This window comes from Mchenga conophoros, linkage group LG12 (assembly GCF_057382185.1).
Source record: "Mchenga conophoros isolate Kocher_MC1m ecotype Shallow Benthic linkage group LG12, M_conophoros_male_GT1.1, whole genome shotgun sequence".
Classification (NCBI taxonomy): domain Eukaryota; kingdom Metazoa; phylum Chordata; class Actinopteri; order Cichliformes; family Cichlidae; genus Mchenga; species Mchenga conophoros.
In genome coordinates this window covers 19,960,076-19,985,580 of record NC_140537.1, presented here as the reverse complement: position 1 = coordinate 19,985,580, position 25,505 = coordinate 19,960,076, and the positions used below count along the sequence as shown (strand labels likewise).

The 25,505-nt window shown below is 40.3% G+C and overlaps 4 protein-coding genes across 6 annotated transcripts; 2 read left to right on the top strand and 2 right to left on the bottom strand.

Moving 5' to 3' along the window:
• Window positions 1-27: 27 nt before the first annotated feature.
• Window positions 28-2,154, top strand: mmab (metabolism of cobalamin associated B). The gene is made up of 9 exons (XM_085294302.1): window positions 28-216; window positions 807-865; window positions 957-1,050; window positions 1,142-1,199; window positions 1,297-1,369; window positions 1,447-1,544; window positions 1,621-1,685; window positions 1,765-1,824; window positions 1,916-2,154. Exons 1-9 carry the CDS (start codon window positions 104-106, stop codon window positions 1,998-2,000), a joined length of 705 nt encoding a protein of 234 aa, XP_085150428.1. The 5' UTR covers window positions 28-103; the 3' UTR covers window positions 2,001-2,154.
• aldh3b4 (aldehyde dehydrogenase 3 family, member B4) lies at window positions 2,038-5,901 on the bottom strand. 2 transcript variants are annotated; one of them, XM_085294299.1, is made up of 10 exons: window positions 5,596-5,901; window positions 4,945-5,140; window positions 4,721-4,831; window positions 4,343-4,463; window positions 4,172-4,257; window positions 3,553-3,634; window positions 3,081-3,470; window positions 2,828-2,994; window positions 2,631-2,730; window positions 2,038-2,537 (listed from the first exon to the last, which is right to left on the bottom strand). In XM_085294299.1, exons 1-10 carry the CDS (start codon window positions 5,646-5,648, stop codon window positions 2,338-2,340), a joined length of 1,506 nt encoding a protein of 501 aa, XP_085150425.1. In that variant the 5' UTR covers window positions 5,649-5,901; the 3' UTR covers window positions 2,038-2,337. The 2 variants fall into 2 exon arrangements, with proteins under 2 accessions (XP_085150425.1, XP_085150424.1); XM_085294298.1 differs by lacking the exon at window positions 5,596-5,901 and adding an exon at window positions 5,235-5,383.
• Window positions 5,902-6,197: 296 nt separating this feature from the next.
• Window positions 6,198-20,054, bottom strand: ube3b (ubiquitin protein ligase E3B). Its single transcript, XM_085294297.1, has 27 exons — window positions 19,518-20,054; window positions 19,196-19,364; window positions 18,939-19,056; window positions 18,671-18,730; window positions 18,475-18,579; window positions 18,280-18,376; window positions 18,108-18,193; window positions 17,912-17,994; window positions 17,673-17,778; window positions 17,458-17,578; window positions 17,167-17,344; window positions 12,340-12,506; window positions 12,056-12,223; window positions 11,795-11,966; window positions 11,585-11,703; window positions 11,387-11,501; window positions 11,175-11,274; window positions 10,979-11,098; window positions 10,716-10,892; window positions 10,497-10,607; window positions 10,252-10,389; window positions 10,079-10,144; window positions 9,936-9,994; window positions 9,616-9,798; window positions 9,393-9,504; window positions 9,201-9,293; window positions 6,198-8,446 (listed from the first exon to the last, which is right to left on the bottom strand). Exons 2-27 carry the CDS (start codon window positions 19,354-19,356, stop codon window positions 8,255-8,257), a joined length of 3,207 nt encoding a protein of 1,068 aa, XP_085150423.1. The 5' UTR covers window positions 19,357-19,364; window positions 19,518-20,054; the 3' UTR covers window positions 6,198-8,254.
• On the top strand, window positions 14,718-25,498 carry kctd10 (potassium channel tetramerization domain containing 10). Of its 2 annotated transcripts, none has more exons than XM_085294300.1 (7): window positions 14,718-14,744; window positions 21,913-22,126; window positions 22,219-22,388; window positions 23,604-23,690; window positions 23,791-23,843; window positions 23,972-24,167; window positions 24,271-25,498. In XM_085294300.1, the coding sequence occupies exons 1-7, from the start codon at window positions 14,733-14,735 to the stop codon at window positions 24,487-24,489; spliced, it is 951 nt and encodes a 316-aa protein (XP_085150426.1). In that variant the 5' UTR covers window positions 14,718-14,732; the 3' UTR covers window positions 24,490-25,498. The 2 variants fall into 2 exon arrangements, with proteins under 2 accessions (XP_085150426.1, XP_085150427.1); XM_085294301.1 differs by lacking the exon at window positions 14,718-14,744 and adding an exon at window positions 20,295-20,417.
• The last annotated feature ends 7 nt before the right edge of the window (window positions 25,499-25,505 follow it).

Below are 25,505 nucleotides of genomic sequence, written 5' to 3'. Positions count from 1 at the left end.
CGATGAAATGGAAACGCCTATGAACTACGGACACCACGGATGGACAAAAAGGGCAATTCTGTCGTTTACCCTTGCTGCTGTCGATACTGTGTTGTAGCTAAAAATGACATCGTTTGTTTTCAGACATTCTCTCCTTCGCGGCGTTCCAGGGACATGCAGGTTCATTAGCGAGTATCGGGCAAAGAGACCGTTGTTTACCCTGTTTTCAGTCAGAAGGTAGCTATACTGTACAGTCCTGTGTCAGCGTTTGTGTGCACAGTGTTGTGCTTCTGTTCGTGTTGTTCGTGTAACTGTCTGTGTAACTAGCAACTGCTGGTTGGCATCTGCCATACAGATCGTTCCTAAAAATACAACAGAATTAAACTCAATGGTCACTTTGTTAGGTACTGTATTGTTGTTGACAATGACATCCCTTTATGACCAAAGTGTACCAATCCTCTTCCAGTGGGATAAGTTGATGTGCCATACCACTCAAATAATCTCAAACTAGTTTGTTGAACATAACAATGAGTTCACTGTACTTAAATGCACTCTGCAGTCACCAGATTTAAATCCAGTAGAGCACCTTTAAGATGTGGTTGTGGTGGCAGCTGACAAATCTGCATCATTGTGTGATGTTAATATAGATCAAAATCTCTGAGGAGTGTTTCCAGCACCTTGTTGTATCTATGCCACATAGAATTAAGGTTCTGAAGACAGGAGAGGGGACCAAACCGATTAAAGCAAGATGTACCTAATATAGTGTTTGGTGAATATATAAAAATACTTAAACACCTTTCCTTTAATATCCTTCTTTTTCAAAACAGTTATGCCACTGGTGAGGACAACAGGGTGCCCAAAATATACACCAAAACAGGAGACAAAGGTTATTTATCATTGTAACTCAGACAACACTACCGCACTGTACTTTTGGAATAAGCAATATTTTAAAAAACTTTGTCTTGATTCCTTCTTAGGTTTCTCAAGCACATTTACAGGAGAAAGAAGGCCAAAAGAAGATCACATTTTTGAAGCCTTGGGGAATACAGATGAGCTGTCATCAGCTATAGGGTAACATTTCTACAATTCAAATATGGCATGTCATTTTAGCATTTTTTTTTATGACATGCCTTGTCTAAAGTTACATTCTTAACTTTTACAGGCTGGCAAGAGAGTTTTGCCTTGATAAACGTCATACATTCACTCATCAATTGGACAAGGTTTGATTTTGTCATACTGCATTTCTTAACTTCTTTCAGTTCCTACACCATAAATTCAGAGAGAAGGTTTGTCATCATTTGGCTTTTGTCACCACAGATCCAGTGCGTTTTACAAGATGTGGGCTCCAACATTGCTACCCCTCGATCATCTGCAAGAGAAAGCCATATAAGTATGATAGCTTTGGCTAATCAAGTCTGTTTTTATTTATTGTGTCACATGTGATCACACTATTCTGTTTTTTGCAAGAGAGAACAAAATTTATTGCACAGCCAATTGTGGACTTGGAGACCTGGATTGATCAGTTTACAGAAGAACTCCCTCCTTTAACCAGCTTCATTTTACCAGTAAGCTGCGCACGTTTTTAACAAATGTTTGCGTGTCCCTGTTGCACTAATATATACTGTTTCCCCCCCCCCACAGTCTGGTGGGAAGAGCAGCGCAGCTTTGCACTTAGCTCGGACAGTCTGTCGGCGAGCAGAGCGCAGGTTAGTTTTAGTATGATCTATGTAAGGTCGTCCTGAATGACAAAGTAATCTGTAGTTGTTTCTGTTCCCCTCCCCATAGCGTTGCTCCAATTGTGCGATCAGGTGAGGCAGATCCAGATGTTGCCAAGTTCTTGAACAGGTCAGTGTTGTACCTTTTTTTATTAAAAAAAAAAAAAAAAAAAAAATATTTCTACTACGTAGCTGACAAATATCCTTTGCCTCCCACTCAGGTTAAGTGACTACCTGTTCACAGTCGCCAGATATGCATCTATGAAAGAGGGCAGTGAAGAGAAAATCTACAAGAGGCCAGAATGACCAGTCTCACGTGAAGATTAAAATAAAAAGCATTACCTTTTGAGATGCATATACTTTATTCAAACTATAAATACAATACATATATTTTTATTTTAATGCATTTTCCCCACATGTAAAAAAATCACAGGTCACAATAAACAGTGTACATCCAAAATATTTGTGTCCTATAAGTTTCAAACATACATTTAGACAAGTTAATATACAGTTAACAATTTTGTCCATAGAAATCCATTCTTGTTGATTCTATAATAATGCGCTTCTGTCTTCCATGGCCTGCTCATAACAAAAGTGGCAGTTTGTTTAATTCCAGCATGGCTGTCATTACCCTCCCACACAGTCACATAATCTGGCACCAGCCCTGGCTTTTCTGGGAAAGGCTGCTGGCCCATGTCATTAGAGACAGATTGCGGTCCTCGAAGGGTGGATAGCGCAGGTAGGTCACACATTCAAACCGTGCGCTTCGTAGCAGACAGGATTTCTTGTGAGAAAATGTATCAAAGCTGTAGCGGCCATGGAAAGAACCCATTCCACTGGCACCTTCAAAGAGGGGAGGGGGGGTTAGTTGGTCAGACTGGCAGATCACTTACAGACTGTCCCACCATCCATACTACTACTGCAGCTTAGACTTACCTACTCCACCAAAAGGTAGAGCCACCATCACACTCTGCAGGATGCAATCATTAGAGCAGAAGCTTCCACTGCAGGTCTCACTCATGAGTCTTGAAATTACCTGCAGTGTCAGAAAAGCCACCACATGATCAGAATAAATCCTACAATGAATTCTGGCTTCAGTTTCCCCCCCTGTTCAATTTGCCTCGTAGACCTACCTTGCCGTTGGTGGAATATGCATACACACAGAGGGGCTTTTCTTGCTTATTGATAAAACTAATAGCCTCATCCACATTGTTTACAGTCAAAATAGGAAGAACTGGACCAAAGATCTCCTTTTGCATGACGGGGTCTGATTCAGCCACATCTGTCAAAACTGTTGGGGCTTCAGATTTAAAAAAAATAAAATTACAGCCATGTTAAAGCAATCTATTAAGTGCAATATGTGTCAAGGAATTCAGCTTTTCATACCAATATATTTCTCTGCTTCTATCACATGCCCACCCACAGCCACCTTGCCAGATCTCCATAAGATCCCTCTAGTACGGTTAAAGATCTCTAGATTGACTATCCGGCCAAAGCTATGCGACTCTTGGGGATTAGAGCCATAAAACTCCATCAGGCAGCACTTGAGGGCCTGCACCAGCCGAGCTTTGACATCCGTGTGGCATAAAATGTAGTCAGGAGCCACCAAACTCTGTCCAGCATTATGAAAACGTGCCCAAGCAATGCGCTGCACAGTGGTGAAAATGTCACAGTGCTGGTCCACGTAACATGGGTTCTTCCCTCCCAGAATCAAGGTGACGGGTGTGAGTGTGCGGGCGGCAGCCAGAGCAATTTTGCTTCCGTCCTCTTTGTTTCCTGCAGAGTGACAGCCAAGCTTAAACAGTGAACAATTCAAAGAACACTTTTTTTTAATTAAAGGATGACTAATAAAAATTACCTGTAAAGAAAACATGATCAAATTTGAGCTCAATCACTTCAGGCAAGTCACTCAAGCCTGCAAGAATCGCATGGAAGCATTCCTTGAGGAAAACAAGAGTTTTGTATGAGAATTCCTTTTGTTCCCCCTCTTCAAACAAGCATCTCTTATAATTCAACTAAACTAAAAGCACACAAAAAATAAAAAAGCAATATCACTGGTGAGTCAGATATTCAGTCATGGATGACAAAGTGCTCAATTCTGAAATGCCAGATTTAAATATCTCAAAGTGTAATCTCACCAAATGAAAGCTCATTTGATTACAGGTCAATAAAAGGGTACCTGCTCAAACAGATTCTTACAAAGGAGTCAAATTATTCTGGAAGCTAAAACTATGAAGTGTTTCACTCTCACTGTAGCAACCAAAGTCAGTTATTCTTATGTTAAAGAGAGTGAAGTAAAAATTCATAGTGTGCAGTCTAATCAGCTTCAGAACAAAAAAAAGGGGGAAAAAAAAAACAAAAAAAAAAAAAAAAAAAAAAAAAAAAGGGGGGGGGAGGAGTATTGCCTTTGATATTTTAAGAAAAATACTGCAAGTTCTTGCAGGGAAAAATCAGTCCCTTTATGCTAGCTTACTCACATTATCCAAGTAGGAGGGAATTAGACGATGGAGAAGCTCTGTTGTGTGCACAGTAGACTCGGAGGGGCTGATGATTGCACAGTTTCCTACACAAATGGAAAATAAAACATCAGTTGCTGTCAGTTAGCCTGAGTACAGGAGAACTAAATGATGAAATAATACTGGCTGCACCTGCTGCAATGGCCCCGACCAGTGGCACAAGGCACATTTGTACAGGACTACACCAGGTCCCAATGATAAGCACCACTCCCAGCGGTTCACTGATCACCAGACAGTCGTCCAGCGTGGTGGACTACACAGACCGAACAAATTACATTACAAGTGAAACAGCACAAGTAAAAAGCTGGTAAGGTTCATCATGACACAAAGAGAAAATACACATGAGCTCATTTTATTCCTTTAGAAAGGGGCAATGCAACTTCTGTTTTAATCTGCTTTGCAGGGCTCAGCACAATACATTTCTTTGTAGCAGTACGTGGAATGTTCTCTCGAAAAAGGTCATGATTAATCCCAGTCACATTATCAAGATGATTTAAACAACAGTCTTACCAGGTTCCTTTCCACTTTCTGTGGCTGCATCCACTTCTTTAAGTTGTTAATAGCATATAGAGCCTCATTCTTGACCAGGATCAGTTCAGACACAACCGTTTCAAACCGAGGCTGGTTAAAAACAGAGTAAACGAATATGAAGTCAAAGAAAAAACATTTGACTCTACCATCAGTTCTCACTATTAAAAACAACAACCCTGCAGGGAGACCGCTTCAGCCCTGACCTTATGGAGGTCCCTTCCAAGTGCATCCACAAAGTCACACTCGTGTTCCTCCAGCATCTGCACCACAGCCTCCAGCTGAGCCAGTCTGAAGTTCTCCTTCAGGGTACGTCCAGCTTGAAAGGCGACTCTAGCCCTCCTCAGGAGATCCACGCTTTCCAGAGGATACGTCTTCAGACAGGGGTCCCCGAGCCTGGTCCTGTAACAGTACGCTAGTTTTAACTTCACAAGGCGAACGCACGCACGCACACACACACACACACCTACACACACCTACACACACACACACACACCTTCTGCATGTTAGCCGCCCATGTCTCTGACAAGCAGAGCACGCCTTTACTTTTCGACTCATGTCTGTCTGTGTCAGTCAATAAATCGCTACCGCTGGCCTTTCCGAATGAACCAGTGTGAAATTAAGCTTGTGCACCCGCTCAGCAAGAGCCTCCCACCGGCATATATTGAAACTCCGAATAACTGCAGTGCAGACAGTCAGGTGATGCACATAAAACTAACAAAGCTGGACGCTTAAGCTGAGCCACCCAGAACAGCTGTATCTAATCTAAGGTCATTTGCAATAATAAGTCTCAATTTCTCGCAAGTAGGCCAAAACAAAGGTCTTTTCACTTTTTTTTTTTTTTTTTTTTTTTTTACCTGCGCAGCGCCTTAAACCATCGTGCTGGAGTCGGACTCGGAGGACGGCTCATGGTTATTGAGAAGCTTCAATCTCAGGCAGCAGCCGGAGTAAAAACGACCAGCAGCTTTCCCAGCAGCGCCGTCCACCTCTCACTAAGGGTCACACGGTGCAATCAGAGAGCACAATGGAGAGTTTGCTTCAGACGCGCGTATTTATACGATAATCCCCCATCCACGGTATTCAAGGGAACCAGAAAATGTACCAATCCCACAGCCTGATGTTAATGTCTCATGCATGCTGTGAATTACCAGCCTTTTACAGAGGCCTGTGTCTCCACTCTTGTTTGCTTTTTCTAAACAGGATCTACAGGTGTTTGTAATCAACTAATTAACGAATGAAAAAAAAACCCACAAATTGTGATCAAATGATTTATATCACACTCGTGTACACGATTTAACATTACATGAGGAGGTATCTTACAAATGGACAAATCTTACATGGGATATTTTTTTAAATCAATAATGCGCCTTACTATAGTGCAGCGAGATTCCTAGACATTCACTTTTAAAAAGAGAAAGGGGGAACAAAAAAAAAAACTTACAAAGAGCGGTTGAGAACATTTCCGGGATAATTTCTTTTTATTTATTTATTTGTTGTACTAAAAGAGTCAGCATCAGCAATCACTGGTACACTCAAAGTCTTCTCTTGACATCATTTAAACAGATGAGCCACCTCATCGGGAGACAGACAAGCATGTGAGGTATCTTTCACCACTCTTGCACACTACCACGCACACACACACGCACACACACACTCGTGAGCAGTTGCAGTAGTGTGTCATATAAATCCATTTGCAGTGCTTTCAGTTCTTGCCCAAATACTTTAAGGATCCCCTTAACTGATTTGTCAGGTTTGATTTTAACATCATTTAACAACATTATTAGATTATTAGATAAATTTATTACAACCAGTCTTATGTGTATATATGTAATGGTTGCATTTTCATTATAAATCACTTTTTTTTTTCACGAGTTAGTGGCCATCATATAACTTCTTAGAAACATGGTTACATATTAACAAAAATCTGAATTTTCATTCATGACAAAACTTTTTTTTGCATAATAAAGAACTTTGTTAGGTTAGACTTTTTTCCTTCTTCTTCTTCTTCTTCTTCTATCGCTTTTAATGATGCAGTCCTTTTTTTTTCTCCAAATAACCAAAAGTCTGTGCCTGGACCTTCTGCTGTAAATGAACCCTGTGTAAGGTAAAAAAATTTAAGCTTATAAAGTCACATTCACTCTCATGTCCCTTTCCCCCTCCCTCCCAACTGCCGCAAACAGCAAAATTGTGTGCAACGTTTCCAAGGGAACATCATCAAGTCAAGCGGTCGCATTTGGTTGACGAACCAGTCCATGACATCATTCTTTTCTGCATGGCTTCAAAAGTCCACAGAGATCAGAGAGCATTGTAGTGAAGCCCTCCGCGGTTGTTGTGGTATTACAGTGGTTCCGCTCTGTGTTGCTCCTATAAGCAGAGAATATATCCAGGACCATAGCCCCCACATTTCTATGGCTTGTTTCCAAATCGTGGTTATTGGTTACGGTTGAAACACAGTCAAGCGTGTGAGCAACAGGTGACGACGATTCGTGAGGCACTCGGCATTAATCCAAGGTGTAGTGAGATTTATTTTTTTCCCTAGCATTAGATACACAGAGTAAGAAGACTGGTTTGCTTTGCTTTTCTTCGTGTTTTTAAGGTGGAAGTTGTGCAACATGGAACAGCTGCAAACACAAATAGTGACAAAACATTTCCAGTTCTTTTGGTCAAAAGTAACTGATGCTACAGAAACGACATCTTTCTTTCTTTTCTTTTTCTTTTATCGAAGAGTAAGATCAAACCTTTTAGGGGATTATTTGCTGCGTCACTGGAACTGAGGCAGATTGTTGGTTTTTAAGATCTACTGGGAACATGAAAACCAGAAGGCCAACGTCTCTCTCAGGTGGACCCAGTGTCTTTTAGTGGGGAGAAAAGGGACAGAGCTCAAAAACGATTTTCCTTAAAAACGGGACATAACGTAACGGACAGGATCAGCGTTATGAGCCACCACTCCTTCAAGGAGACTGAACACAAAACATTGATTTGTCTTCCACTTATACGAGAAGCATCATGTTCAGGAAAGACACATTAAGACTCATTCAATATAAGCTGTAGGGTACCGGGATAATGGAATCCAAGCTTACAAGTAACAATGCATCGCTTAGTTTTACACAAGTGAGACGACAATGTGTGTAATGGCTTGCATTGCTTCTGTATTGCTTTCCAGTTCGCTTAAAGTGGGAGTGTTAGACTCATTATTCTGTTAAGCCTGAGAAACATGTATACTCAGTTTCTGGAGGGGTAAAAAGAGAGAGGAAGATGTTAGAAATTGGATTGTTCTGCAGAAACAGCATCCCCCTTTTGATGGGAGACACAGCTTAACTGGAGCTCACTCCCTTAGAGCTCATCCAGATTATAAAAGAGACAAAAAAAGAAGTAAAGGGTCCTTCAAGAGTCCTGTTTTGTTTGAGTGATGCCCCTTTGATGTTAAAGGCTCCAACGCAGGTAAGCTGAGCCTCTTGCTTGGTATCAGACTGTATAATACAGCCCTCCTGTGCAGATTGTCCTGATGCAACAGAGTTAGGAGAGCTCAAAGCCTGTGTTCATACTGATAGCGTAGCGCAGCTTGTCACGTAGGATGCTTTTCTTGCTGTAGTTGGGGAGCTTGAGCAGGTTGAAACATGTAGATGAAGTCGGAAGTCGCCCACCAGGCTCCCTCTTTCGGATGGTGAAGAAGCCCCGGAGGACACTGCCGAGGGTGTCCCCAGTGTCCTACACACATTGGCGAAAATGTCAAATTCATCAGAACACAAGGACACAATCATACACAGGAATTAACCTAGCAGCACATAATATTGGTATAGACCTTTAGGTTTAACTTAATCAACAGCAGAAGGCTTGACAGCCATCTTTGTGCACAGTCCTTTATTTTCAGGAGTTCCAATCAAATATATCAGGACAAATAAACACAATCATAAATAAAATGTTGATGTTTAACAGCTTATGGAGAACCTTTCAAGGCTGAAACTCGCTAAGATCACCAAACAATGTCTTTCCTCCTTTGTGATGATTTGTCTGGGAAGTTTGTGTTTGTTAGCTTAAATTTTGTCTTCAGCAAATGAAATACAGCGATCCCACTAAGAACATAATCTAATTAATGTAAATGATTCAGGCAACTGTCTGCTTAACTTTGGCTCTCCAGGCTGAATCTGAATAGAAATTGTAGCCCTCTCTAGATTTTAATTGTGCACATCAGAGCTCATCCAGCTCTTTCTTTCTTCTGTCGTATAATACCACCCCACTACCTCCACTATTGTTTATATACGATGTTTGCTTAACATAACAAGCCATTTCAGGGATTCTACATTACTTTTTCCTTCCTGTCTTTCTATTGCCTTTAGCCTTTTATCTAAAATGAAATGTGAATACCTTCTTTAAAGTTTGCACTGCTTTTTGTTATATAACTGTGGTATTATATACTGTGTTAGTGTCTAAAAATATATATTCCTAACTCTTTTTTTCTTACCTGATCATCTGAAACTTCCACACAACGGATGGAGAAAGGCGGTTTGAGGTAGGCAAAACCTAGGAGAGGTGGCCTTGAGCAGCTGGTAACAAACTGTGAAAACACATTTAAAAAAAAAAAAAAGACAATAAATGGTTAAACTATTGTGGCACCGATAAAAAAAAATATCTGGCTCAACAAATGACACCTTACTTTGAGGAACATAGCCCTCTCCTCAGCACTGAAATCACTGGACAGGATGTCCCACAGCCAGATGATGACACGATGGCTGCTGTGAAAACCTCCATAGTAGACCGTGTGTTTCCTGAGAATGATGAACATATTTAACTGTTTGCACAAACAGAAAGCATGTACTACAAGCAAAAGACATCCTCCGTATTCGAAAAAAAAGACAAAAAGGTAAAATGGTACATACTTTAGGTCATCTAGATCAATCTCCGCGTTATCTCCTGAAATGAGACGCTGAACCTCAGGGGTGGAAAACATGTGCAACCACTCCGGATTAATGATGCTGCGGAAGCCTCGGATGAAAGCAGCCGTCTGCTCCTTAATTTGTGTGTGCATGCGGAAGTGGGCCATGAGGTGGATGTAGCTGATTCTGCAGGACATGACAAAGATAACATCATCGAGATAACTGGCGAATTCTACAGAATACAAAAAGTCAACAAAACAACATTTCAGACATGAAGTGCTTCCATATCCTTTTATTGTTTTACCGAATTTAAATGCACATACTTGTTTTCATTGGTAACTGGCATGGTTTTTCCCCCAGGTATCAACTCATGACAGACAAGCTACAATGAAACATACAGTTAACTCTTAACTAATGTATTTTGTATATTTATAAATTAAAATGTATAAACATATCCCATCCTTACCTGCCCCATAACATCCTCATCATAGGATAATGTCAGCCCCAGATCCCCTACATCTCCATCATAGCGCTGAAAACAAATCAGAAGTGAAATATGCCCTGGATATCAGACACTGAAATACAACAACGTGAGCTGCAAATTGCAAAAAAGACAAAGTCAGAAGTGTGTGTAGTTACCTTAATGGAAGTGAGGTTCTTGTAAAACTCTGAATCCAGTGAGGGAAGCTCATCAATGGAGCTGTAGAAAGTGCTGTGGTGGTGACCCAAGACTTGGCTAAGGAAGAACGAGGCAAAAGGGACGTCCACAACAATGCCCTGAATAGGCAGAAGTGACAGTGAAACACTGAAGCTCAACCAAACATTTTGTTTGAAATGTATTCAAAGATCTTACAGACATGGTATATTTTAGACATGACACGTACCTCATATATAGCTTTCCCGAGCATCTTCCCCACAAACTCAAACAGCTGCAAATGGTTCTCATGGATGTAAGAGGTGGGCGAAGGATACAGCCTCTCGTTTCCACTTGTGGTCTACAACAAACAATCATCACAACATATTCAGGAAAAAAAGAAAACACACTGAAATTTCGCTACTTAAGTCTTCATGTTTGAAGAATGTCAACTATTTGTTTGAGTTACCTTAAAGAGGTTGAGAGCAGGATTAAAGACTTTCTTAATGATCTCCTCTAAAAACTCCTTGAAGACACCATCCTGGTCGATTCCAGCCTCATCCACACCCAGGTCGTTCACAAACTTCACCCGAATTACGCCTTTTATGGAATTCACTGGTAACCGGCGCAGTTGGTCATATCCATCCTTAAGACAGAGAAATCCTGGTTTTATTAAGGAACAATATATTTGCTTTCATCCAAGTAAATCTATTTGACTGGCTGAAGCCATACCTCTAACATCCGCGAGCGCCGAATGGTAATATGGGTGACATGCGGCGAAGCAGAGCTCGTTTCCACCAGTCCTAAGCTTTCTTTCTCCTTCGTAACAATGTTCCTGAACAGCAGCACCCTCTAAATTGAGAGAAAAAACAATTACACAACTGACCCCCCTATCACTGCTATAAATGAAAGAATTACATTTACTCACATTTTTATGTGGGATAACGTGTGGGATGTACTGGAGTAAAAGCTGCGCTCTCTTCTTGCCTTTCTCCAACTCTTGGAACAACACGCTAGGCTTTAGATCCCTGAATGCAACAGCAGCAACATGTAAAGATGTGCTTATAAAAAAAATGTATATATATATCACGTAAACATGTCATTCTGAAACACAAGGCTAGTCATGCTGTTTGTATTTACTTGCGCAGCCAGTGGTCGTCAGGGGTGAACCTCCGCCTGCAGTCTCGCTCATAAAGCACCATCAGCCAGCCATGAACACTGTGGAACAACTCCAGTTTCTCTCCCTTTGCATTTTCTATTAAACACAAAATACACAACAGACGTTTCAATAAGAAAGCATGACCTGCGTAACAGGTGCCATTGTGACACCGCACTCACCTAAGATGCCATCCCATATCATCTTGTACACAAATGTGTTCAGAAAAGAGGAGATAGTAACGAGTTCCTCTATCTTGAAGGACGTTTGTTCTTCATATACTTCAATGTCATCCAGAATTCTGTAACACATTGAAGGTGTGTCATAAAATGCTGCAACCACCTTTTAGAAAGCATGGCTAATGAAAGTAAATAAATAATCTGTGAAATTACGTGATAAGGTGCCGCGAGCAGTCACAGAAGAGCATGAGCATAGCAAGGAGCTGTTTTGACTCTTCGGTGTCATTGTTCAGACACTCCATGAAGAGTTTGAGGCCTCCCTGAGGACCCAGCTCACAGATGAAAGCCCAAAGTTTGGGCAAAAGGTCATCAAGATGTGTAAGACCTTTAAAAAAAACCCAGAATGAGCAGAGACTGAGTATTGTATCCTTCGTACTTTCAAGTTTAGATAAAATACCAGTTCTTTGGACTGACCAGTGAGTATCTGGAGGCGTATTTGCGTCAGTGTAGACAGTGCGGTCTGGTAGAGCACACAGATGCTGCACACTTTCTGAACTTCAGCTGAGTCGACCCGCTTCCCCCCGACTGGTTTCAGGATGTTACGCACGGAGGCTGACTTCTGAAATGCTCGTTTGAAAAGGTCTTAAAAAAAAGAAAAAAAAACAGAGACACAGGAGTTCAAAAAGTATTCAAAACATTTATTAAAAAATAAACATTGTGCTTACTTAAAAATATCACAACAGAACTTAGGAACTTACTTTTAACTGGTAGGTTATTTTGTGAAGTGCTAGGTTGTGGTGGTGGGGGAGTGGGCTCCTGACTCTCCAGCTTTTTAGAAAGGACGTCACTGAAAAGAGTTCTAATAACAGGTACGCCCCACAGGTGCTGAAGCTGTTTTGTTACCAAGGGCATTGACTCATTAAGACTGCAGAGAACAGAAGACAAATAAGGCAGGTGGGAGAAAAATAGTTAAGTACACCATTTCTTTCATCATTTTTTTAGCAAAAGAAAAGTGAAAGTATGCAAGAATACAAACATGTAGACATATTTTCTTCTTCTTTTGGTTGCTCGCTTCAAGGGTCGACAAAGAAGATCATCTACCTCCATCTCACCCTATCTCGAGTATCCTCCTCTGTCACACCAACCCTCAACTCGTCCTCCTTCATGACATCCATGAATCTTCTTTGCGATGTTCCTCTTTTCCTCCTACCTGGCAGCTCCATCTTTACCGTCCTTTGTCCTGTATATCTATATCCCTCTTCTGCACACTTCCAAACCACCTCAGCCATGCCTTTCTTCAAACTGCTCTACCTGACTTGTCCCTCTAATCTTCTCTATCCTGGTCACTCCCAATTAAAATTTAATATCTTCAACTCTGTCACCTCCAGCTTCACCTGTTCTCTCGTTGGATGGTTGAACCCACGTATTTAAATTTAGCTTCACTATCTCTACTTCTTGTAGCTTCATCTTACCACCTGTCTCCTTGCACTCACTACAGATCACAATGCCATCTTCAAACATCATGCAGACTCTTGCCAGAGATCATCTGTCAGTCCATCCATCACCACCGCAAACCAGAAAAGGCTCAGATTCTGGGATTCCTGTGCCAGAAGTAATCCCACTCCTACTTTGAACCGATCTGTAACTCCTACCACTGCACCACCCTCATATACCTCTCTGCCTATTCTGATTTCTTCGTGCAGTACTACATTTCCTCTCTTGGTACCCTATTATATGATTTCCCCAGATCCACAAAAACAAAGCACAACTCCTTCTGATCTTCTCTATACTTCACCATCAACACTTTCAAAGCAAACATTGCATGTGTATGATAGATTGTTTCATGTTTATTTTCTTCACGGACTATATACATAATGTATTAATCACATAAAGGGAAAGTGCTCTTTCTCAGCATGAAGCCATACTGCTGCTCGTTGATCATCAAGGCTCTTCTTAAACTAGCTTCAACATCTTTTCCCCACATATTCATGCCACGGCTCATCAATCAATCAATCAATCTTTATTCATAAAGCACTTTTCATACAGAAAAAATGTAGCACAAAGTGCTTTACATAGTTAAAAGCAGCCCACCCCACCCTCCAACTCACTCCCCACACTCTCAATACACATATATCCCCCCACCCCCACCCACACACACATACACACACGCGCACACTTAAAGAGTAAAAATTGGGCTGGGCTCGCATGAGCCAAGTGAGGAAACATTATAACAGAGAGCCGTCTGCACCGGGAGCCGGTCACAGACCGCAGCCTCCGGGCTGGGCACACAGCAGGAGGGAGGCCAAGGAGCCCCCCAACCAGGCTGAGAGGACCCCAGAGACCCAGGAGCCACGGTCAATAACAGCCCCGGTGCAGAGAGCGCCCTCCGAGGAAACACTGGAGATATGACGCAATACGATATATACAGGGTAAAATGATAAAATAAATAAGAACAGGATACAATATAAATATAAATATAAATAGAGTAAGAAGATTAAAAAATGAATAAGAATAAAATCAAAAAATATTAGGTAAATCCTAAATTAATAATAGAATGACAGGATAGAATAAATAAGCATAAAAAATAAATAAACGCTAAGTAAAAGCTAAATTAAAAAGGTGGGTCTTGAGCCTGTTCTTAAAAACATGTACGTTCTCTGCGGCCCTGAGCTCCTCCGGCAGGCTGTTCCACAGACGAGGACCATACCACTGAAAGCTGCCTCTCCGTGAGTATGTGTCCTGACTTTAGGGACAATCAAAAGGCCAGTACCAGAGGACCTCAGGGTCCGCGAGGGTTCGTATGGTAAAAGCTAGGGGTGCAACGATATTCGTATCGATATTGAACCGTTCGATACAGTGCTTTCGGTTCGGTACGCATATGTATCGAACAATACAACATTTGTAATTTATTTTATCAATTTTCCTTCTGACGATGCTGTCTGTGTTGAGCGCTCAGTGAATCTGTGTTCGACTACTCCGCCTAGGCTGCACTGTCGAGCGCAGATCCACTGAGCGCTCAACACAGACAGCATAGTCAGAAGGAAGAGCGCAGGGCAAGCTAGCAAGACAGAAGTTAAGCTCTCCTTGCAACAGGCAAATTGAACCTCATTCAGATCTGGCGTTTGGAATTATTTTGGTTTTCATGTGAGGTATGACCCTGAAGGTAAGCGAGTCATGGACTAAAGTAAAACAGTATGTTGGATGTGCCATGCAATGCTCAATTACATGGGTGGGAACTAGTGTGTTAGCGCAGTTAGCTCGTTAACGTGTTGGCCGTCTAGCCCCATGCACGGAGCGATCGGCGGTAGCTCGTTAACGATTTGCCGTGTTGTGGCGTTAAGGTCATTTCAACGAGATTAACCTGAAAGCACTAGTGGGAACACAACGAATATGACTGCACATTTACGCCGACATCATCCTAGTGCAAAGACAAGTGGAAGCAGACAAAAAAAAGCAAGCATGCTACTAACTTTAGCCGAGTCATTTAGACAGCTGTTAGCACATGATTCTCCTTATGCTGCTGAGAATATAGCCCAGAAGAAGCGGATAGTATAGCTTTTATTTTGGAAAGAGCCATTTCTCTGTAATAAACTCTCTTTTCCAAAGATGAGTGATTCCTCAATCAGATACAGGGCTTGCAATATCGCTAGCCCGACGTCCTGGAGCTAGCGATTTTTTTCAGTCGGGCTACCAAAATCTTTCTCTTCCCTGCCCGTCGGGCTATTGTAGGAAAAATATATGTCAATGCTTTTGCATTCTTTCAGAAATGTAGCTGGGTAATTATGTCATTGGCATCGGTGAGCCACTGTCAATATGTGACATATTGAAGTCGCGTTTGAATTTGCGCTTGTTTTTTTGCTTTCACTTTGCAATCGTGCGAACTGTGTATAGAGAGCAACAGCACTGATCTGTGAGTGATGATAATTTGTGCACCAATTCCTCTGACATCGTCTTATTAATCGTTAGCTTACTATGCAAACATGACAAGTGAAATCTCCCGCAGCTTACACATGTGAGAGGTTGATCGCGCAGAGAATCGCTGAGCTTATGTGAGTGCGTGTGTAAAAGCATTTCAGTTCTGCTGAGCCAAATAAGACAGGTCAGGGTGAAGAAGTGACAGCCAAAGAAAAGCTTACCACAAAACAGAGAAGTTATGACAAATCAGACTATAAGGCAAAAAGAAAGTGCAGCTTTATGGTTTCATGGACAAAAGAATTTCTGTGGCTGCGATATGATGAGCTAAATAACCAGGGCTGCACATAAGTGGTCCGCAGGTGCGCATTCGCTGTCAAAATAAAAAACACGCACAAGGGTTAGGGTTAAATTTAAAAACTGTACTTTTGAGTTAAAATATATATTTATAATTTTAATAAATGACAAATTAAAAATGCATGAACATTTTTTTGTATCGAAAAAATATCGAACCGTGACACCAAAGTATCGAACCGAACCGAACCGTGAATTTTGTGTATCGTTGCACCCCTAGTAAAAGCAGATCTGAGAGATAAGAAGGCCCAAGACCATTAAGACATTTAAAAACCAATAAAAGAACTTTAAAATCGATCCTGAAACACACGGGGAGCCAGTGCAGCGATTCTAAAACCGGTGTAATGTGGGCCCGCCCTCTGGTCTTCGTCAGCACACGAGCTGCCGAGTTTTGCAAGAGTTGTAAAGTTGAAATATTCTTCTTAGGAAGACCAGAGAGCAGGGCATTACAGTAATCAATGCGACTGGTAATAAAAGCATGCATCAGCATCTCCGTGTTGGCCCGAGAGAGAATAGGGCGGACTCTGGCTATATTTTTTAGATGATAAAATCCAATTTTGGTTACATGTTTAACATGTGGGATAAAACCAAGCTCAGAGTCAAAAATAACACCCAGGTTTTTCACTTGTAGCGAAGGACATAGTGAAAATGCCTCTAATTTAGACAAGAGTTTCTCTCTCTGAGCCTCAGGACCGACAATTAAAACTTCAGTTTTGTCCTGGTTAAGCTGTAAAAAGTTTTCTGCCATCCAAGATCTTATATCCAAGATACAGTTAAAAAGGGCATCCATTGGTCTGGTGTCATCAGGAGACACGGAGATGTACAGCTGCGTGTCATCAGCGTAACTGTGGAAGTTCACTCCATGCCTCCTGATGACACTGCCGAGAGGCAACATATACAAATTAAAAAGTACAGGGCCTAGAACCGACCCTTGAGGCACACCACATGTCATTTTATGGCTCTTAGAGGAGCATGTATCCATACTCACCATAAAAGATCTGTCAGAGAGATAGGATCATCAACTCTATCCCTCTGTTGTTGCTACAACTTTGCACTTTTGTCCTTGAAAATCGGTTCTCCATTGCACTTCACTCAGGTGTCCTTTCACTCTCCAAGATTGTCTTAAACAATCAGGTTAAAAAGTCCAGTGCCCTTTCTTCTAGACATCTCCATACCTCCTTAGGTATGTGAAATGAGCCAGCCATATATGTTAGCTTAATATACTGTCTAAGTTTTGAATTGAAGCTTTGGGGATCACTATTCCAAGTGAATATGAACTTATTCATATGATTTAAACAAACATGAAGAATTTAACTTACCCATAGTCCACAGTTTGCGAGAACCAGCCCAGCACTTGGTGCCAGTGAGTTAGGTTGGACTTCTTCTGGGATACATATCTCTGGCAGTAGGACAGCATGTCAGTCAGGTCCTTCACAAAGTGGTTGGCCTCCTCTTCAAGCACTTTCTCATTAAGGTAGCCTAAGTGAATTAGGTTTCCTATCAAAAATGAGAAGGAGACATTTAAATAGATATTACTTAGTTGTTTATTAATTTGTACACAAGATGCAACTGACTGAATGTGCACAATTCTTTGAACCAAAATACTATACCTAGTAGACACAGTGTGTGGCTGCCCTCAAGACACACACAGATATCCGAACACTGTTCTTCTCTACTGAGAAACAGAATGAATTTCCGCAGCAGGTCATGCGTCTGGATAGATGCCATGCACTGTCAAGGCAAAGAAAATATTAATAAATACTTCCTTACATTTTATTACATTGTCTCACTATGCAATGAAAAACACACATCACAGTGCTTTTACCTCTGGAGTAAGCCCACTGAGGTGGGTTATGATGGCTGGGACTGACATGATGTGGATGAGGAATGATCTCAGCAGATTCTCAGAAAAGTGAGCAGCAATGACGGGCCTGAAAAATACTTGATTTAGTTACAAACGTAGCCTGAAAACAAAAATTTAATTTATAAACAGAACAAACAGACATAACACAACAGCAATTAACATGTCTCCTCTACTTAATTAAAGGTGAAATATTAGCTTACCTTAATGACAAAGTGAAAATGGCTGTCAGAGTGCCTTTGGACAGAGACGGTTTAGAACGAGCCAAGCCATTGGTCAGCAAGATCTAAAGAAGAAAAGCTGACATACAGTGAGCCTTGCATTTCAGAAGAAAGGCAATGTCACACTATTTCAACGCATATCTTCATAAAAATGAGCAAATGAGTCGTAATACTGAACCTGCAGTATTGAGTAAAATCCCTTTTGATTGAGGTGGCCCATAATATTTTCACAAATCCTTGTCAAAGCAGGCCTGAGAGCCTCACCTAAAATATTCAGAGGAAATTATATTTTTCTTCCTTGCAAAAAGCAAGACCATGAAACATTTTCCAAAGCTTGACTTCAGGCTTACCCTTTCCCCTGACTATCCGCCAGGTTGATGTGTCTGTGAAGGTTACTAGCATGGTGAGGTACAGTGTCACCAGTTTGTTGTCCTGAAGTATGTCAGGCTGGAAATCACAAAACACGCAGTTATTTTTATTATTGCACATTTATAGTGATAAAATGAATATCAAAACCTATTTTCGAGCTTTAAATTAAGACTAACCTTTAAATTTTTCAGCAGTTGACAGCAAGTCCAAAGCACATCTTTTATCTGTTTGAGCCAGGGAATAGTGAGGTCTTTGGACAGAGCCAAGGAAACATACCACACCTGAGGGCCAAACAGCCAAAAAGCCATTAAGATGAGAATATGATTGAAAAAGTTTTCAGCATGAAGAGACTTTAAACGCATGCATGTTTACCTTAGGTTCATTTTCAACCTCCATGCTGGCTAGGATAGCACGACAGAGCTTCTCAAACCTCTGAAAAACAAAATAAGAGCCACTTGAATTGCAGAGCAAATGACATGTGTATAAACTACTACTGCTAAGTTTACAGAACCCTCAAGGGTCTGTCAAAAGTGTCAATAATGGTAAGTGCAGATATGAATCTCAACTTATTTTTACCAGCTATATGACAATGGTTATTATTAACGTATTGATTTAAATACTTGTATAGCTGGTAACTCACCATCTTATCCTCTTGGCAATATATGAATAGTAATTTGCGAGCAATTTTGAAAATTGAAAGTGCATTTCTTTTAGATGTCCCAGTTTCAGAAGCTTGAAAGTAGTCATCAATCTCTTTCCTGTTTAGAGAAGAGGGGAAACACACACACACACGCAATGAATATAATATTCACTCATTGCATCTATGGTAAAAGCAGTGAACCAAGCTCTTTAAATCACAGTTTTCTAAGAAATCTGCAACAAGAAACCAGCGATCACCTTATTTGCTTCTGGAGCCTGCAGCGACATATAAATCTTCTGACCAGAGCTTGAATGATAATTGCTGCTCTCTCCTTCTCCTTCTGCCCCTTTCTCTCCTCTCTGGCCTGCCTGGCTTTGTCCAGGAACTCGGACTTGGAGCTTTGAGGTACACTAAACATCGTGCACCCTGGGAAGAAATTATTCAAAATCGCTTGGCCGCTGTACAAAAACTATGCATGTGCAGTTATTGATTGCATTTTGGCAGTGGTACCAGCGAAAACATCCGCTCTTTAAGAAGTCTGTGATAAGACAACATCTATGTTGTTTTCAGTAAACTTACCTGCGACAGTTAAGTTCAGAGGATTTTGTCTGTCCTTTGGGCTCACCTTCCGCTATAGCTCCTCGGTCATTTGGGTGTCCATGAGATCCATGCAGGAGAAGAGCAAATTTATTTAATTATTTATTTAAAAAGGAGGCTAACTTGCCATCTCCGGAGCGAAACAGTAAAAATCGAGCAGTGCTGGTTAGCACATAGGGCTAGTTAGCTACTTGCTGGATTAATACTGATCCGGGTGAATTTATTCACATCAATTTCGAGATATTTCTCATCACAGCGGGCTTAGATTTTATCTCATGTCAATGACAGTCTCGCAAACGCCGCGAACACACCGTTTCGAAATGTAAACAATGAGAGGAGATCAGTACATTGACTGCAGCCATTAATCCCCTGTGTCGCATTAAATGAGTCCGGGTAGCGTTTGTCTCCAATTATAACTCACGATTCGAGAGTCGGTATTAATAAAATGTCTGCTATGTGGCAAGCTATCTTGGGTGGTATTGTAACAACAGCGACTTTGTATTTCTGGCGTTGAATAAAGCTACAACCCAGTATGTTGGGTGGGTGGAGGGGGGACTATTATCCCTGTTACCCCTTAAAAAACGGAAATATTTTAATGTAATTAAAACATTTTTTTTTCAAATATGCGAGTAACAATATTAGGGTATAACGGATGGGATGTAACGCGAGCTGAGGGAAACTACTGCGTTTTTATTTATTTATCATTTATCACTGCCGGGACACTTTTGCACTTTAACATAAAAATGTCACCTGCCCCTTTAAACACAACTCCGGACGGTTGACGTCATTTTAATAACTGCGCAGCAGCGCACCGGAAGGAAGTGGGTGTTAGCTGACTGACGTTAGCAAGCTACAATTACGAAGTTTGCTGTGGGTTCTATGGTAAATATGGTCGTTTTTCTGTTTTTTAATTTAATAGACATGCTGTCGATATAATATAAAGAATGCTATTTTATGGTTCGTGTTGTAGTATATCATGTTTTGGTTGGTTTAAAACAATGTCCATAACTTTATTTAATGCTAACTAGCTCATTAGCCGGGCTGGCTAAAATGAAATTTGTACTCGCTGGATTAAAGGATACGGCCCAGTGTTTCACTGGAAACAACTACGAAAGTCCGTATAAATGTAATGACGCTTTATATTAATGTAGTTAAATGCATATTAGATATATAACAAAAGTGCGTGTTCATAGCTGAGAAATTAAAAGACAATGCATGGGCTTCTGTCAAATGATGTCACACACCCTCATTCCCTTTAAACTACGTAGAAAATTAAAAAGTAAATAACGAGACAAAGCCACAATGAACAAAAACACGTAGTAAAAACTGTAGTAATAATTAAAATTCTCAAAAGTAAGCCCCAGAAAATCGCTTTCTAAAAGAAAGTCAGATAATGCTAGCTGGAGTGGTTGCTACAAGGCTCAGTTCCCGCAACCACCCTATTGTCTCCAGTCTTGTACGAGGGACAACTAATACATTTTAAGCCTACAGGATCTTTAGTAAGAAGCTGAGATAAATAGTCTCGAACTTCTCCATTTAGTGCTCTGTATGCAACTGAGACTTTTAAAACGAGTTTCGAAGTCAACTGGGTGCCAATGGAGAAACTATAAAAGTGGTAATGTGAGAGTAATGTGAGCTTGCTTACTTGGATGTGTTAAGAGGTCTGGCTGCAGTATCTTCTATTGTTTGGAGGTGTGACAGAGTTGATTTATATAAGATGGTAAGCAGGGCATTACAGTATAGGCATGATGAATCAAATGGATGAAAAAATTTCTCCTGTTTAGCTGTAGAGATGATTTCGAAATGTTACTTTAAATGAAAGAAACAAGACCATAAAATAGATTAGACATGCAAATGAAAGTCCAGAGAATAATCAAATATAACATCTAGATTATGAACACGGAGCTTAGCAGATGAGCAAAAGGAAGTAAGCACTTCACTGATACAGATTTTTGATGTGTTTATGTTTATGCATTTTCCTACATTACTCCCTTAAGAAGGCTACTACTTTTCTCCAGGTTTTGAGAGTTGTTAGCTCTCAGATATCAGAGTGCATTGCCAGAACAATAAATGGGGCACTCTAAATATAATTTTGCTTTTCTTTGTCATCCTGATTCTTAAATCAGAAGCAATCTATAGTTTCATACTGTCAAGACATGTTAGGACAATACTACCATTAAACTGATCTTTCCAATTGTATATGTAGTCTGATATTACTCATTTGTCTTAGCCATTTAAAGGTGCTGTTCGGTGTTACTGTCACCACCTTTAGAAAAAAATAAAGAAACAATGAACATTCAATAATTAAAATGTAACAGTTCATTGTCTAATCCACTGATATCCATGTGTGACTTTGTTGTATTTTGTATTGTTCTAGGAAGAGATGTCAGGAGAGAGCGTGGTGAGCTCGCCAGTGCCGGCAGCTACAACCCGGACTACGTCCTTCAAAAGCTCCAGCCCCAGCTCAAAATATGTGAAGTTGAATGTGGGTGGCGCACTGTACTACACTACAATGCAGACACTAACTAAACAGGACACAATGCTCAAAGCAATGTTCAGTGGGAGAATGGAGGTCCTCACAGATAGTGAAGGTGAGCTGTTAGTAAAACCTTGATCATATGCATCAATTATTCCATCATTGCAGTTAAACTGTTACTGATGTTTTGGCATTTGATACCCATAGGTTGGATCCTGATTGATCGGTGTGGGAAACATTTTGGAACAATCCTTAACTACCTTAGAGATGGCGCAGTCCCACTCCCAGACAGTCGACGGGAAACCGAGGAGCTCCTCGCTGAGGCCAAGTATTATCTTGTCCAAGGCCTTGCCGATGAATGCACAGCTGCCTTGCAGGTACAATCATTACAAAGTTGCTTACCTTTGGAGTAAATGTTAAGTAACTAAGTTTCAGCAAAGTTACTGATACATTTAAAATTACAAAATTTACATTTTGGAATCTACATTCTCTTTTTGTTAAACATGCTATGTTCCCACCATAATCTTCATTAGCTCCCTTTTCCCATGAATGTTCTGTTGTCTTTTTTTTTGCTTTTTAATGCAGTCATAAATGTGACTAGCATTAGTCTGTGTATTTTAAAGAATGAAATTAAGTGTTATAAACAAAAACCCAATTAACCAAACAAAAATTACAAGTCAAAATCTGTTTTCGTTTTTATCTGGAAACAGCAGCAGAAATATTTATTAAAATTCTTTTTGACAATAGCTTTTTAACAGGTGTCCACAGGCATCACTAATGATATTATTAAAGGTGCAGAGGCTCATTTCGTAGGATTAGTAACACTTGTGGTTGATTTAAAAATATAGACCTTTTGCAGCAATTAATTTTTTCAAATAATTTATTGGTTATCTTTGGTAACTTATCATAATCAGAATACTTTATTAATCCCCAGAGGAAATTATGTGGTCACAGTGGCTCCAAGACAGTAATAACAGTAACTAATTAAACTAAATTAAATAATACTATATATTACAAAGTTATAAAATATAACAAAATAGCTCTAATAAATACACATAGTTCTAATTATAAATATTACAGTATATCACACAAGATTAAAAATTTATAGTTGGCAGTGAGGTTCCCTTCTTATAATATTAAGTGTAATTTTCTCTGTAGAGGATGTTATAATAAGAGTGTGGAACTATTGCAGTTTGTACTGTACTTTTCATGGAGGAATTGTATAGAAAGAGTCACAGGCAGGAATGATTTCCTGTTTCATTCAGTGGTGCATTTGGGTAATTTCAGTCTCTCACTGAACGTGTTCCTGTGACTGGCCAGCACGTCATGCAGTGGGTGGGAGGCATTGTCCAGCATTGTTCTTATCTTGAACAACATCTACCTCTCTAACACCACCTTTAGAGAGTCCAGCTCCATGCGAAAAAAATTAATACATTTAATAAAAGTTTTCATCCTTTTTATGTTTCTCTTTTTTTTTTTTTTTTTCCACATGTAAGTCTGTACCAACAGAATGGGATCCTGTGAAATTAACAGTATGCAGCAGTTTTGTGTGTTTGTGTAATGTTCTCAGTGGAAAAATGTCTTTTTTCCAGAACAAGGAAACATATGAACCCCTTTGTAAAGTGCCTCTGATGACGTCATCCAAAGAGGAGCAGAGGCTGATTGCTACCTCAAATAAGGTATGCTATGTCTGTAATATAATGTGCAGCAACTCATTTAGAATCACGACATTTTTCATTTAGATTTTTCTTTTTTTTAAAAACTTGGTTGTCTTCACAGCCAACAGTCAAACTGCTGTATAACAGAAGCAACAACAAGTATTCATATACCAGGTGAGCCCGATCATGGGGTCAAGTTTGTCTAGATATAAAAAAATAAATAAAAAAAATCAAGTCGTTACATACACTCAAGTCAGTTATCATAATAAGTGACCTCTCTTTTAACTTTCTTTCCTCCACAGCAATTCTGATGACAACATGCTAAAGAATATTGAGCTTTTTGACAAACTGTCGTTGCGGTTCAATGGGCGAGTGCTCTTCATCAAAGACGTGATTGGGGATGAGATCTGTTGCTGGTCTTTTTATGGGCAGGGGCGTAAAATTGCTGAAGTGTGTTGCACTTCTATTGTTTATGCCACTGAAAAGAAGCAGACAAAGGTAAATATTCTTTGCAGAGTACTTTGCAGTTTCATAAGCATAGAGCTATGTTATTTTGGCTAAATAAACCTGTCTCTTGAGTAACACTTTACTTTTTTCCTAGGTTGAATTCCCAGAGGCTCGAATCTACGAGGAGACCCTCAACATCCTTTTGTATGAGTCTCATGATGGCAGAGGTCCAGACAATGCTCTGTTAGAGGCCACAGGGGGTCCTGCATGGCGATCTAACCACCTGGATGAGGATGAGGAGCGAGAACGAATTGAGCGCGTCCGTAGGATTCATATCAAACGACCTGATGACCGTACACACCACCACCAGTGATTCTCAACTTGAACCAGTCAATCTGGGATCCCAGACAGTATTTGCACTATGCTTGTGCCTTACAACACCCAGCGCCTCCTTCATTTACTTCCCTCATATTTTACCAGCATTCCCCAGAGGATTATTATGACACGAGTGTCATACAGCGGTGTGTAGTGGTGAAGTGATTGTGTGCAGTCCTCTTCTCCAGTTTTCCTCTTTGTCATCTTGTGTTTTTTTTTTTTTTTTTTTTTTTTGTCTCTTTTTGTTGGTCATGATAACTTGTATCACTGCTTTCTGCTACTGTGTAGACGCTCATAAACATGGATGTTTTTATTCATCACTGAGTGCAGGAAGGAAGAGGTCCTAATTAAATTACATGCAGAAGACGAGTTATATCATGGAAGCAGCTAGTAATGTAGATAGTTTAGTTTTTCTTTGCCGTGGTTCCAAAAGGTACATTTTAAAGTCTCAAGTGGATGAACCGGGTGTTGTACTTAATGAAGTCACACGGTGGCACTGTTTTACTCTTAGATGATATTAACCATGGCTATAATGTAGCCTGTCTATAATTCCAAAACCTGAATATTTTCTTTTTATCATTAGACAATAAAAATTACAGGTGGATGAAGCAAAATTTCCTGTAATACTTCTGCCGCATTTAGTTCTAACATTGACGCAGTTCCCTTCACTAAATAAACCATTATTTTCAGTGGAGGGAACTTGAGCTGTGACCTGAGGTGTTAAATGCACTGGGCTGATTGAATGATGGATGCTGAGGTTGATGTGAATGACTGTAACTCGATATCACTCTAGCAGGAAGGGAACCCTGTCTACAAGCTTATAACAGGGATAGAAATTAGACCTGTCTTTCATCATCGCATTCATCACAGAATGTACCGTTTGCACACTAGTTTAAGTTGTTATATGTTTAACAATCACAGTACTTGTAGGTCTGCTGTACAGAAGTAAACATAAATGTATGTTTTATATTTATACACACTTTATCACAAATAAATTTCTACAGACATTCTTTT

Bases quoted from the DNA above. Each gene is read 5' to 3' on its own strand.
- mmab (XM_085294302.1), top strand. From the start codon at position 104: ATGACATCGTTTGTTTTCAGACATTCTCTCCTTCGCGGCGTTCCAGGG. The intron at 1,051-1,141 runs GTAACATTTCTA...TAACTTTTACAG, and splicing joins GAGCTGTCATCAGCTATAGG to GCTGGCAAGAGAGTTTTGCC. The intron at 1,545-1,620 runs GTAAGCTGCGCA...CCCCCCCCACAG, and splicing joins TAACCAGCTTCATTTTACCA to TCTGGTGGGAAGAGCAGCGC.
- aldh3b4 (XM_085294298.1), bottom strand. From the start codon at position 5,296: ATGAGTCGAAAAGTAAAGGCGTGCTCTGCTTGTCAGAGACATGGGCGG. The intron at 3,635-4,171 runs GTGAGTAAGCTA...GTTTTCCTCAAG, and splicing joins TTCCCTCCTACTTGGATAAT to GAATGCTTCCATGCGATTCT. The intron at 2,995-3,080 runs GTATGAAAAGCT...TTAAATCTGAAG, and splicing joins AGAAGCAGAGAAATATATTG to CCCCAACAGTTTTGACAGAT.
- kctd10 (XM_085294300.1), top strand. The intron at 22,389-23,603 runs GTACAATCATTA...TCTTTTTTCCAG, and splicing joins AATGCACAGCTGCCTTGCAG to AACAAGGAAACATATGAACC. The intron at 23,691-23,790 runs GTATGCTATGTC...TTGTCTTCACAG, and splicing joins TGATTGCTACCTCAAATAAG to CCAACAGTCAAACTGCTGTA.
- ube3b (XM_085294297.1), bottom strand. From the start codon at position 19,356: ATGTTTAGTGTACCTCAAAGCTCCAAGTCCGAGTTCCTGGACAAAGCC. The intron at 17,779-17,911 runs GTAAGCTAATAT...AGTATTTTTCAG, and splicing joins ATTTTCACTTTGTCATTAAG to GCCCGTCATTGCTGCTCACT. The intron at 10,608-10,715 runs GTAACTCAAACA...TGTTTGTTGTAG, and splicing joins CTGCTCTCAACCTCTTTAAG to ACCACAAGTGGAAACGAGAG.